At 49.2% G+C, this 12,500-nt stretch overlaps 1 protein-coding gene across 1 annotated transcript in view; it reads left to right on the forward strand.

Moving 5' to 3' along the window:
- The first annotated feature begins 434 nt into the window (after positions 1 to 434).
- Positions 435 to 12,500, forward strand: part of LOC147035900 (uncharacterized) — a 42,166-nt gene continuing 30,100 nt past the window's right edge. Inside the window, exons 1-3 of the mRNA XM_085847984.1 lie at positions 435 to 544; positions 4,431 to 4,502; positions 8,224 to 8,302. Coding sequence (XP_085704110.1) covers positions 520 to 544; positions 4,431 to 4,502; positions 8,224 to 8,302 — 176 coding nt within the window. The 5' untranslated portion in view covers positions 435 to 519. The remainder of the gene's footprint in view (positions 545 to 4,430; positions 4,503 to 8,223; positions 8,303 to 12,500) is intronic.

Genomic DNA, 12,500 nt, shown 5'->3' on the forward strand with positions numbered 1-12,500 from the left:
ATGGGCCAACTGTCCCTCTGGATCAAACTTCCTTCATTCCAATTTCTACTCTCTTCCTGTTGCCAATATATTTACAGAAACCTTTCTTTGCATTAACTTTATTACTGTAAATACTGTCCTAATTATCCTCTTGTTCTTCACTCCTCGGCGATGCCAGCAAGGGACACAATACACCGCAAAACAAGCCAGTCTGGAATGATGTTAATCTAAGATGTATATTTTTTTTTAATATTTACAACAGAATTCAGAAAAAATGGATTAATTAATACCAATTAAAACCTGATGAGAATTTCTCGTTTGATAATTTGTCACCGCGAATGTTTCCTGGACGATAAACAACAACAACAACAACAAGGAGGAGGATATACAGGAAATATCGCGAGAGGATATACAGGAAATATCGCGAGAGGATATACAGGAAATATCGCGAGAGGCTATACAGGAAATATCGCGAGAGGATATACAAGAAATATCGCGAGAGGATATACAGGAAATATCGCGAGACTTTGTGAGATCAAGATGGCGAGGCCTCCTGGTGCTCGAAGTGAGTAATTAGATGGAGTTTTTTTTAGGTATTCGATGTTGATTAGGAATTGGATTTTCGAAACGGTGATTAGTGAGAGTTGTTGTAGTCACTCTGATCGTCGCACAGACACCGAGACATCGGTACGATTGACGATGTGTTGTTGTGTTTGGTTCCTTCCTGAATTGCGCTGATGGACGATGGAAGCGGCACAATGGGTTTTATCACAATTGGAAATGGACACACAAGTCCGCGCGCGTTCCCTTGTTCGAGTCTAGAGGTTGATACACGTGATCTGGAGATTCCATCACTCGGCGGGAGGATGGTTTCCTTGAGTCTCGGAGTTTGGGGAATTAACACAAAAACAAAACACTTCCTTTTCCTAACACTGGGTCTCCCGTGTCCGCGACCCGAAGGGTCTCCCGTGTCCGCGACCCGTCGGGTCTCCCGTGTCCGCGACCCGTCGGGTCTCCCGTGTCCGCGACCCGAAGGGTCTCCCGTGTCCGCGACCCGAAGGGTCTCCCGTGTCCGCGACCCGAAGGGTCTCCCGTGTCCGCGACCCGAAGGGTCTCCCGTGTCCGCGACCCGAAGGGTCTCCCGTGTCCGCGACCCGAAGGGTCTCCCGTGTCCGCGACCCGTCGGGTCTCCCGTGTCCGCGACCCGTCGGGTCTCCCGTGTCCGCGACCCGTCGGGTCTCCCGTGTCCGCGACCCGAAGGGTCTCCCGTGTCCGCGACCCGAAGGGTCTCCCGTGTCCGCGACCCGAAGGGTCTCCCGTGTCCGCGACCCGTCGGGTCTCCCGTGTCCGCGACCCGTCGGGTCTCCCGTGTCCGCGACCCGTCGGGTCTCCCGTGTCCGCGACCCGTCGGGTCTCCCGTGTCCGCGACCCGTCGGGTCTCCCGTGTCCGCGACCCGAAGGGTCTCCCGTGTCCGCGACCCGAAGGGTCTCCCGTGTCCGCGACCCGAAGGGTCTCCCGTGTCCGCGACCCGAAGGGTCTCCCGTGTCCGCGACCCGTCGGGTCTCCCGTGTCCGCGACCCGTCGGGTCTCCCGTGTCCGCGACCCGTCGGGTCTCCCGTGTCCGCGACCCGTCGGGTCTCCCGTGTCCGCGACCCGTCGGGTCTCCCGTGTCCGCGACCCGTCGGGTCTCCCGTGTCCGCGACCCGTCGGGTCTCCCGTGTCCGCGACCCGTCGGGTCTCCCGTGTCCGCGACCCGAAGGGTCTCCCGTGTCCGCGACCCGAAGGGTCTCCCGTGTCCGCGACCCGTCGGGTCTCCCGTGTCCGCGACCCGTCGGGTCTCCCGTGTCCGGTGCTGATAAACGCCCACTGATGGCACATCCAGACGAGTCGTGTGACTCACCACACGTGTTGCCATCTGTGTCTGTCTGTGTCTGTGTCCTAACCAATGGAGAGGGAGAGAGTGGGGGTACTCCATTAGCGGAGTCTCAGGTTGTGAACATGAATGAATGAATGAACTTAGGGCGGTTTCAGGAGATGTCGGGGTGGTTGCAGGTGATGAGGGCGGTTTCAGGTGATGTGAGGGCGGTTTCAGGTGATGTAAGGGCGGTTCCAGGTGATGTGAGGGCGGTTCCAGGTGATGTGAGGGCGGTTTCAGGTGATGTGAGGGCGGTTTCAGGTGATGTGAGGGCGGTTTCAGGAGATGTCGGGGTGGTTGCAGGTGATGAGGGCGGTTTCAGGTGATGTAAGGGCGGTTTCAGGTGATGTGAGGGCGGTTTCAGGTGATGTGAGGGCGGTTTCAGGTGATGTGAGGGCGGTTTCAGGTGATGTGAGGGCGGTTCCAGGTGATGTGAGGGCGGTTTCAGGTGATGTGAGGGCGGTTTCAGGTGATGTAAGGGCGGTTTCAGGTGATGTGAGGGCGGTTTCAGGTGATGTGAGGGGGGTTTCAGGTGATGTGAGGGCGGTTTCAGGTGATGTGAGGGCGGTTCCACGTGATGTGAGGGCGGTTTCAGGTGATGTGAGGGCGGTTTCAGGTGATGTAAGGGCGGTTTCAGGTGATGTGAGGGCGGTTCCAGGTGATGTAAGGGCGGTTCCAGGTGATGTAAGGGCGGTTTCAGGTGATGTAAGGGCGGTTTCAGGTGATGTAAGGGCGGTTTCAGGTGATGGGGTGGTTTCAGGTGATGGGGTGGTTTCAGGTGATGGGGTGGTTGCAGGTGATGGGGTTGTTTCAGGTGATGGGGTGGTTTCAGGTGATGGGGTGGTTTCAGGTGATGGGGTGGTTTCAGGTGATGGGGTGGTTTCAGGTGATGGGGTGGTCTCAGGTGATGGGGTGGTTTCAGGTGATGGGGTGGTTTCAAGTGATGTGATGTCGGGGTGGTTTCAGGTGATGTGATGTGAGGGCGGTTTCAGGTGATGTGATGTCAGGGCGGTTTCAGGTGATGTCAGGGCGGTTTCAGGTGATGTCAGGGCGGTTTCAGGTGATGGGGTGGTTTCAGGTGATGGGGTGGTTTCAGGTGATGGGGTGGTTTCAGGTGATGTGATGTCGGGGTGGTTTCAGGTGATGTGATGTGAGGGCGGTTTCAGGTGATGTGATGTCAGGGTGGTTTCAGGTGATGTTGGGGTGGTTTCAGGTGATGTGATGTCGGGGTGGTTTCAGGTGATGTGATGTCGGGGTGGTTTCAGGTGATGTGATGTTGGGGTGGTTTCAGGTGATGTGATGTTGGGGTGGTTTCAGGTGATGTCAGGGCGGTTTCAGGTGATGGGGTGGTTTCAGGTGATGGGGTGGTTTCAGGTGATGGGGTGGTTTCAGGTGATGGGGTGGTTTCAGGTGATGGGGTGGTTTCAGGTGATGGGGTGGCTTCACGTGATGGGGTGGTTTCAGGTGATGGCCTCGTTTCAGGTGATGTGATGTCGGGGTGGTTTCAGGTGATGTCGGGGTGGTTTCAGGTGATGTGATGTTGGGGTGGTTTCAGGTGATGTGATGTGAGGGTGGTTTCAGGTGATGTGATGTCGGGGTGGTTTCAGGTGATGTTGGGGTGGTTTCAGGTGATGTGATGTCGGGGTGGTTTCAGGTGATGTGATGTGAGGGTGGTTTCAGGTGATGTGATGTCGGGGTGGTTTCAGGTGATGTGATGTCGGGGTGGTTTCAGGTGATGTCGGGGTGGTTTCAGGTGATGTCGGGGTGGTTTCAGGTGATGTGATGTCGGGGTGGTTTCAGGTGATGTGATGTCGGGGTGGGTTCAGGTGTTGTCGGCGTGATTTCAGGTGATGTCGGGGGGGAGTCAGGTGATGCGATGTCGGGGTGGTTGCAGGTGATGTGATGTTGGGGTGGTTTCAGGTGATGTGATGTGAGGGTGGTTTCAGGTGATGTGATGTTGGGGTGGTTTCAGGTGATGTGATGTCGGGGTGGTTTCAGGTGATGTGATGTCGGCGTGGTTTCAGGTGATGTGATGTTGGGGTGGTTTCAGGTGATGTGATGTCGGGGTGGTTTCAGGTGATGTGATGTCGGGGTGGTTTCAGGTGATGTCGGGGTGGTTTCAGGTGATGTCGGGGTGGTTTCAGGTGATGTCGGGGTGGTTTCAGGTGATGTGATGTGAGGGTGGTTTCAGGTGATGTGATGTGAGGGTGGTTTCAGGTGATGTGATGTTGGGGTGGTTTCAGGTGATGTGATGTTGGGGTGGTTTCAGGTGATGTGATGTGAGGGTGGTTTCAGGTGATGTGATGTTGGGGTGGTTTCAGGTGATGTGATGTGAGGGTGGTTTCAGGTGATGTGAGGGTGGTTTCAGGTGATGTGATGTTGGGGTGGTTTCAGGTGATGTGATGTTGGGGTGGTTTCAGGTGATGTGATGTCGGGGTGGTTTCAGGTGATGTGATGTCGGGGTGGTTTCAGGTGTTATCGTTTTACTGATCTTGTTGTCCTGGATTAATATCTTGGTTTGATGTCATTCTGTAGGTCACCCAAGTATTCCTCCACTTTTGCCGCCCAGACGACCTCAAGGTGTCTTACCTACACCATCCACTGTTTGTAAGTATTCCCACGTGTATCACCTTGTTCGTCATGTTCTGCGTACTTGGTTTTACTAAAGGAAATGGTCACATTATGAAACCTGCAAATAAGAGCCAAAAGTTGAAAAGTGGGATGGAATTTGGACTTTCAATTTAAAGGAATGTTCAAGTTTATATTTATTACGTCCACCACCGAAGGTCATGTCTGTCTGTGAGCAGGATATCCCAACAAGTTGCGGACGTATTGGCATGAAATTTGCTGGGCGGGTTGGGAGTGTGATGAGCGTGAATTTATGAAATGTCGGTGAAGATCCGGATCTCGGAAGTATACGTTTATTTTTAACTGATTCTTCACCATCCAGAGGTAATGGCAAAAACAATATGTGGCAAGAAATTTCCAAACGTCGTGGATTGTTTTGGACATAACTTGGCGGACAGGTTGGGAGTGCGATGACTGATTCGATTTAGGTGAACATCTGCATCTGGATGTGTCGTATCAGTGGGGGTACAAAACCGAAACTGTTCAGCTTGGCGAAGGTGCGTGCTCCACCGCGTGCTCCACCGCGTGCTCCACCGCGTGCCGTTTAGTGCCGTTCTAAACGTTTTTTTTTATTCTTTCATGGGTGATGAGCTGATGAGAACTTCTGTTTTTACAAAACGTTTTATAACAAATAACGTTATGATATGATATTCACCAATTGCTGTTTAAAGGGACACTGCACGTTGAGTTGTCAAAGCCTCTGGGCATCCATCATGCATTAAAGATCAGTCCGATTCACGCTTAGACATGCGACAATGTATGAAACCCTCGTTTTCCTTCCCATGAAAGCTCTATCGCTAGGATTTGGGATAGTAACATTGGGCACCCGCTCGTTATCCTTGTAAGCGTCTGATTTAACTGCTCCCTTCTTGTACGTCGAGCTGTTTGGTAATGACTTAAAAACCTGACTTGTGTACGGGGATGGGATGGGAGAGAGATGGACATGGAGATATCGAGATATTGGTACTTGTTGCCCCACTGACTGTGACTGGTGAGGCCAGATTGTATTTGGCCCCAACAAACTCCATCTGCCACATGAACCCGTTGTGCTGCGTCCACCAATCACAACCATGAAGTACCATTGATTTTTATTTTTATTTTATTTTTTTTTTCTTCCAGCAGTCAGGGTATGTGTTAATGGAAATTGTGTTAAATTCCCCTGACTTGCTCCAACGCCATGATGAGCTCATCACGACAGTGTCATGCCTGCCAACTCAGAAGGGCATCTAGCAGTTGATGTGAGGAAAAGTCAAAGCCTTCACCAAGCAGATGAAAAGCGAAGCTACCGACCTGGATTCACCCCTTTTAATGGCTCGTCAGGGCAACATATCACTGCTCCATCCACTTGGTGACTTCTAAAGCCCTTTAGGCTTGTATCTTGGCACTTGTTGCCCCACTGACTGTCATGTCGGGCCCATAGCATCAATTGTGCTTCCTGGTTGTGTTCCTTACATGGGAATGTGTTCCCGACAAGGCTTTGAGTAGCATCATTGACTCAGTGTGGCAGTGCTGCTGATGCAGTCTCCCTTTAGGTTGTGGCTGTTAATAATTATCTTTAAAAGTGGTGTTTTAATTACCCCAAACACCCAATTTTCACTCTTTCACCTCCTTGGAGTTCCCTGAGTATGCATGCAAAGTTTTGGAGTTATGGAGGACACACACACACACTTATTATTATAGAAGACAGATGAGCAGAGGTACCCGGGGCCCTCCCTCCCACCTCTTCCCCTCCCTCCAGACTCCCACCCCACCCCTTCCCCCCCCTCCGGGCTCCCACCCCACCCCTTCCCCTCCATTGGGGCACAGACCCCACCCCACTTCTTCCCCTCCCTCCAGACTCCCACCCCACTTCTTCCCCTCCCTCCAGACTCCCACTCCACTTCTTCCCCTCCCTCCAGACTCCCACTCCACTTCTTCCCCTCCCTCCAGACTCCCACCCCACTTTTTCCCCTCCCTCCTCCTCCGTCTCCACTTCTTCCCCTCCCTTCTACTCCCACCTGACCTCATCTCTTCTGCTTCTTCTGGACTCCCACCCCACTTGTTCCCCTCCCTTCTCCTTCCATCCCACCTCTTCCCCTTCTTCTGGACTCTCACCCCACCCCTTCCCCTCCCTCCACCCCTACCCCCCTTCTCTCCTCCCACAAAGGAACTTTCACAGGTTGTATATTAAAGTGTAGGTTTACATAATAATAAATAAAAATTCAACCCACCCAATTCTGGGTGGGTTGAGCTTGTGCACGACTTGCTGAAAAATGCATAGTCTGTGCTTTGTAAGAAGACTTGTAGACATTTGTGTGGTGTCCGCTTCAAAGGTTCCAGATGGTCGAAAGGGTCTAAATTCTCAAGCATGTAAAGAGGGTCTAAAATTATCCAAGTTGCCTAAAGTTCTAAATGGTCAAGGGTCCAAGCTGTCTAATTTTTCTGAAGGGTCTTTAGGGTTTTGAGGATCTTGTGCATATTTGGGGTCTTGGGAGTCTAAAGTGCTAAAGGGTCTTGATGGGTCTTCAAGGTCTTAATGGGTTTTACAGGTCATAGAGGTCTTAAGGGTTTTGGGGGTCTTAAAGGTCTTAAAGTGATTTATGGGTCATCAGGGTCTGAAAGGTTCTTAGGGCTTTTAAAGTGTCTTGAGGGTTTTCGGGGTCTTATGGTTCTTATGGGTCTTAAACGGTCTTAAGGGTCTTCAAGGTTCTTATGGGGTCTAAAATGCTCTTTGGGGTCTTCATAGTTCTTTGGTGTCTTCAAGGGTCTTCTGGGTCTTGATGGTGTTTGGGGTCTTCAGGGTTTTGTGGTGTGGCCACTAAAGCTGGAGTGGCCCTTGCCCTGGACTGATGACCAGAAGGCCTTTCCTTGGTGGAACTCCTCATGACCCCACCACCTACCTACTGCTACATTCCAGCATCATCGTGGACATGAATATTTTCACCTATTATGCCCCCACTGAGGCAGACAAAGATGTCTACAAGGACGCTTTATGAGAGATTGTCCTCTGAGCTAACCATGGCGAGCTGTCACGATCTGGATGTGGTGCTTAAAGATTTCAATCAAATGGAAAACCAAATACTGCATTGGAGTCATCAGAAGGAACTCGAAGAGCAAAGATGGAGTTGTCATGAGAAATGTTATCCCACAATGGGTGGTACGCTTCTTTTGTATCTCCTGCAGTGACCAGTCCAACATGGTCAAATGCCACACCCTCACATGCACTACATTCAACAGAACCAGAACCTCCACAAATCACGCAGCCCACACGTCACCGCATTGGACGCAGATGCATAGGCTCGGCAACCATGTTCATGCCCCAGAAACACGGAGACAGTATGAACAAACAGACCTTTACTGAACCCCATGAGGACAACACCAGATCACGAACGAATAAAACGGCAGGGCAGACTGTCGATGATGTGAATGGTATTTTTGCTTAAGGTCAGCACAATGAAACATTCAATTGACTCCTCGCGTCGGCACGTGGCCGGAGACGTGTTGCGGTGGATGCGCCTTTTTCTTTTAAAACAACTTATAATACCAACCGCCTCAATCTTGACTGGTTCAGGGGTTAAAAAAAAAATTTTTGACTCTAATCAAAATATTTTGTGTCAAAAGCTGATTGCTGTTCCAGCCATGGATATGAATGCAGTAACTTAGCGTAAGTGTTTGGTTCTGAAAACAAAAGCTCATGTGCTGTCTCCCATGCTGATGCCAGGGCTCGATTCATTGCGTGGTGGGAGATTGCGAGAAGCAGCACATGGAGGAAGAGTGGCCCTTCTTCCTTTTCCAACAAGGTAATCGTGCTTATCATCTTTTTTTACATCGATAAAAGTTGCGTGTAACTCTGCTTCTGTTAAAATCGGAGAATAAAAATAAATACCATTGATAAAATTATTGACACCCTCGACTTAATATTTTGTGTCACAGCCTTTGGACAAAATAACTGCAGTCAAGTGCTTCCTCCATCCATGAATGAGCTTCCTACACCTCTCCACTGGTAGTTTGACCCACTCTTCTTGTGCAAACTGCTCCAGTCCTCCCAGATTTGAAGGGTACCTTCTCCCAGCTGCTGTTTTCAGATCTCCCCACAGGTGTTCAATGGGATTTGGATCTGGACTCATTTCTGGCCACTTCAGAACAGTCCATCGTTTTGTCTTGAGCTATTCCTGGGTGCTTGTTGAAGTGTGTTTGGAGTCATTGTCCTGCTGCAAGACCCATGACCTTCGATGGAGATCCAGGTTTCTGACACTGGGTTCAACATTGCGCTCCAAAATGCCTTGGTAATCTACTGATTTCATGATGTCATGCACGCACTCAAGGTACCCAGTGTTAGCGGCAGCACAGCAACCCCTAAAACGTCACTGAACCTCCTCCATGGTTGACTGAAGGGAAGGTGTTCTTTTCTTTGAAGGCTTCATTTTGTTTCCTGTAAACAGAAATTATGTGCTTTGCCAAAAAGCTTTAATTTGATCGAAACCTGTCCACAGGACATTCTCCCAGAAGGATTTTGGTTTGTTCAGGTGTGTTTTGTTAAACTCCAGTCGGGCTTTCTTTTGTCTCTCTCTCTCAGCAGTGGGGTCCTCCTGCATCTCCTACCATAGAACCCCCTTTCATTGAGTGGTTGATGGATGGTGCGAGTTGAAACTGTCGTACCTTGTGTCTGAAGGTCAGCTTGAATCTGGTAGTTGATCGAGGTGCTTTCTCCACCATTCGAACAATCCTTCGCTGCAATCTTCAATGAAGTTTTCTCTCGCGTCCACGTCCAGGGAGGTTGTTTACAGTGCCATGGGCCTTAAACTTCCTGATAACATTGCGTACGGTGGACACAGGATATCAAGGTCTCTTGAGATGGACTTGTAGCCTTGAGATTGTCCATTCTTGGCTACAATCTTGTGTCTGACCTCCTCAGACAATTTTCTGGTTTTCTTTCTTCTCTGCCTGCTCATTGCAGTACACACACCGACACAAAACAGCAGAATGACTCCTATTCTCGATTCAAACTGGTTGAATGAGTGATTTTTTTCTTTATATTGCAGGCACCTGCAACTCACCACAGGTGAGTTCAATTCCAAAGTAAAAGAGAATCACCTGCTTGAAATATAATTATTTATAACAGCTTCCAAAAGGTGCTAATAATATTGTCCAGGCCATTTTAGGATTTCTGTGTGGAATAAGCTAAGATTTAGTAATTTTTTTTTTAGCTTTTTTTTTTTGTTTTGTTTTGTTCCACTGCAAACCAAAGAAATACAAATGTGGATACCAAAATATTTTTTTAATTTCAACAATTTTCTGGAAGAAATGGTTCATTACTTGAAAAAAGTGCAAGGGTATCAATACTTTTGGTCATGACTGTACATTCCTGTATCACATGATATTTCAAAAAGTTGTGGATGAGTTATGACAAAACGAGGTGGATGAGTTGGGCAGGTGACATAAACAAGCCGATTAGATTTTGATGAAGATCTGGGTCCAGATCCGCCCTATCAATGGGATACACCATGTAAACTACCCATCCTGGCAGAGGTACGTGCTCCACCAATTGACGTTCTAGTTTTTATTGTTACAACTTTTCAGGTTGCGAGTGTTCATTTGATTTGAATATCACAAACATCTACTCTATCTGATTTCATATACTAGTACAGTGTACATTTGTTTTTTTTTCTTTCGCATGAGCATCGAGATGGGCGAGTGTGGTTGCAGGTTGTAGTACTTGCGTTCCAAGTCAGATGGAATTAGCAGGTGCAAAATATATCAAAGCAGGGCATCTGTGTTCATTGAAATCAAAGGCAAGAGGACCATGTTGAGGCTGGAGGACTTTTTTTTGGCTTCAGTATATAATGGCTTAGAATTGTCACGGAGGACGTAAAGAGTATATCGCAATAAAAGGAACAAGCTCCTCTCTCAGAATTTCTCCAGATTAACCCCCCCCCCATCTCTTTTTCCCCTTTCTGATCTGACAAGCTCCTCAACCCGTCCCATAAGTGGTGCTGCTGTCTGTTGAGTGTCGTCCTCAATGTCCATTGTCTGCACTCACCCCTCCTAGCCCCCCCCCTGGACTATCTCCAGTTAGCAATATCTCTCTGCAACCACTAGAATAACGAGATGTTTGTCGGTGTGGTGTACCATCCACCAAATGATAATGAATCTTCACATACATCAATTCACTCGAATCTACATTAACTCATAACCATCCATCCCAGCTCTCTTTTCCTCGTTAATGGTGATTTCAACAACTACCATGCTAAATGGCTCGGCGCCAGCTCTGCAACAACCAGCAATGGCATTACAGTGAAATATTACTTCAGTTGATTCTGTGTGCCTGAGTCATGCTGTAAACCTCCCAAACCGCATCTCTGGTAACGGCATGTCCTTTCTGGACCAAGTAACGACGAGTGTTCTATCCAACCTCTCTTGTTCCTTCATTGTCCCTCCAGTCTTTGCTCGTATGACCATGTTCTTTTCAAATCCAATATCTCTGGCTATTTTGAGGGAGCATCCTCATATCTGTGAGGGAGTGACCTCGTATCCACAAAATTTGGCGGTGTTGGACAGCCCTTTGGCACAGACTGCAATTTGTCCTCTCAAATTGATTGGCCTGTCATCTCCACAGCATCTCTTATTGATAAGTCATGGGAATACTTTCTCAAAAGTTGACAATTTCTCTACAATCCACCAGTTTGTCCCAACCCTTCATGTAATCCTCTCGCTGCTGTTTTTTCTCCTCCATCTGTACTCTTCAACCTGTCCTCCTTTTACTGCCTCCTGTCTGCCTGGAAATCAGCTCGCATCACTCACATTCACAAGAAAGATGGTGAAACAGATGCTCTCAGCTACAGACTGGAACACTTGCTTACAATATTATAGACAAAGTATTGGATTGCATCATCTTTCCTCTTTTCAAACAGCATGTTCTCTCTGTTGCTGACAATCCCTGTTGCTGACAATCCCTGTTGCTGACCCTCCAATCAATTGTGGTCCACCTACGCTTGTGGAAACGCGGGCTGCGGTGAACCGGTTGAAACAGGGTAAAGCTCTAGGGATCTGTGGCATCCATGCCGAACTTCTCAAGGCTGGTGGAAATGCTGCACTCGTGTCGTTGCATGCAGTTTTGTGCTCTGCCTGGAACACAGGCATCATCCCAACTGATTGGAAGAGGGGCCTTGTTGTCCCTCTCTGGAAAGGGAAGGGTGATCGCCAAGACTGCAACAACGACCGAGGGGTGACGCTGCTCTCAGTGCCGGGCAAGGTCTTTGCTCGGATAATTCTTGAGAGGGTTCGCCACCATCTGCTTGAGCACCAGCGTCCAGAGCAATCAGGCTTTACACCAAAGAGGTCAACGATTGACCGTATCCTTGCACTTCGTGTCCTCACCGAACACAGACGAGAGTTTCGGCAGGGGCTGCTTGCAGCCTATGTTGATCTCTGTAAAGCGTTCGATTCAGTGAATGGGGATGTCCTCTGGAGGATTCTTGGTCTTCGTGGGGTGCCACCGAAACTGATCGATCTGATGTCTGAACTCTACTCTGGTACTGAGAGTGCTGTGAAGTGTGCTGGTACCATCTCTGACTTATTTCCAGTTGTTACTGGAGTTTGTCAGGGATGTGTACTTGCCCCCACACTTTTCAGCACTTGTATGGACTGGATTTTAGGGAGGATGTCGGAAAGATCAAACTGTGGTGCATCGTTTGGGAATGTAAAGATCTCGGACCTTGATTTCGCAGATGATGCAGTCATCTTTGCGGAGACTTTAGATATCCTTTGGGGGGCCCTCGAGGTGCTGAATGAGGAGTCGGAGCCGCTGGGATTGCGGGTTTCTTGGGTCAAAACTAAGATCCAGGCTTTCAATGACATCTTGGATGCTGCTGTCCTGTCTGTGTCTGTTTGTGGTGAGGATGTTGAGGTCATGGAGAGATTCACTTACCTTGGCAGTGATATTCATGTCTCTGCTGGCTGTGAGTCAGAGGTCAATAGACGTCTGGGTCGGGCCTGGGG

Source organism: Eptatretus burgeri, chromosome 1 (genome assembly GCF_056783735.1).
Source record: "Eptatretus burgeri isolate ZD-2024b chromosome 1, Ebu_testis_v1, whole genome shotgun sequence".
NCBI classification, from domain to species: Eukaryota; Metazoa; Chordata; class Myxini; order Myxiniformes; family Myxinidae; genus Eptatretus; species Eptatretus burgeri.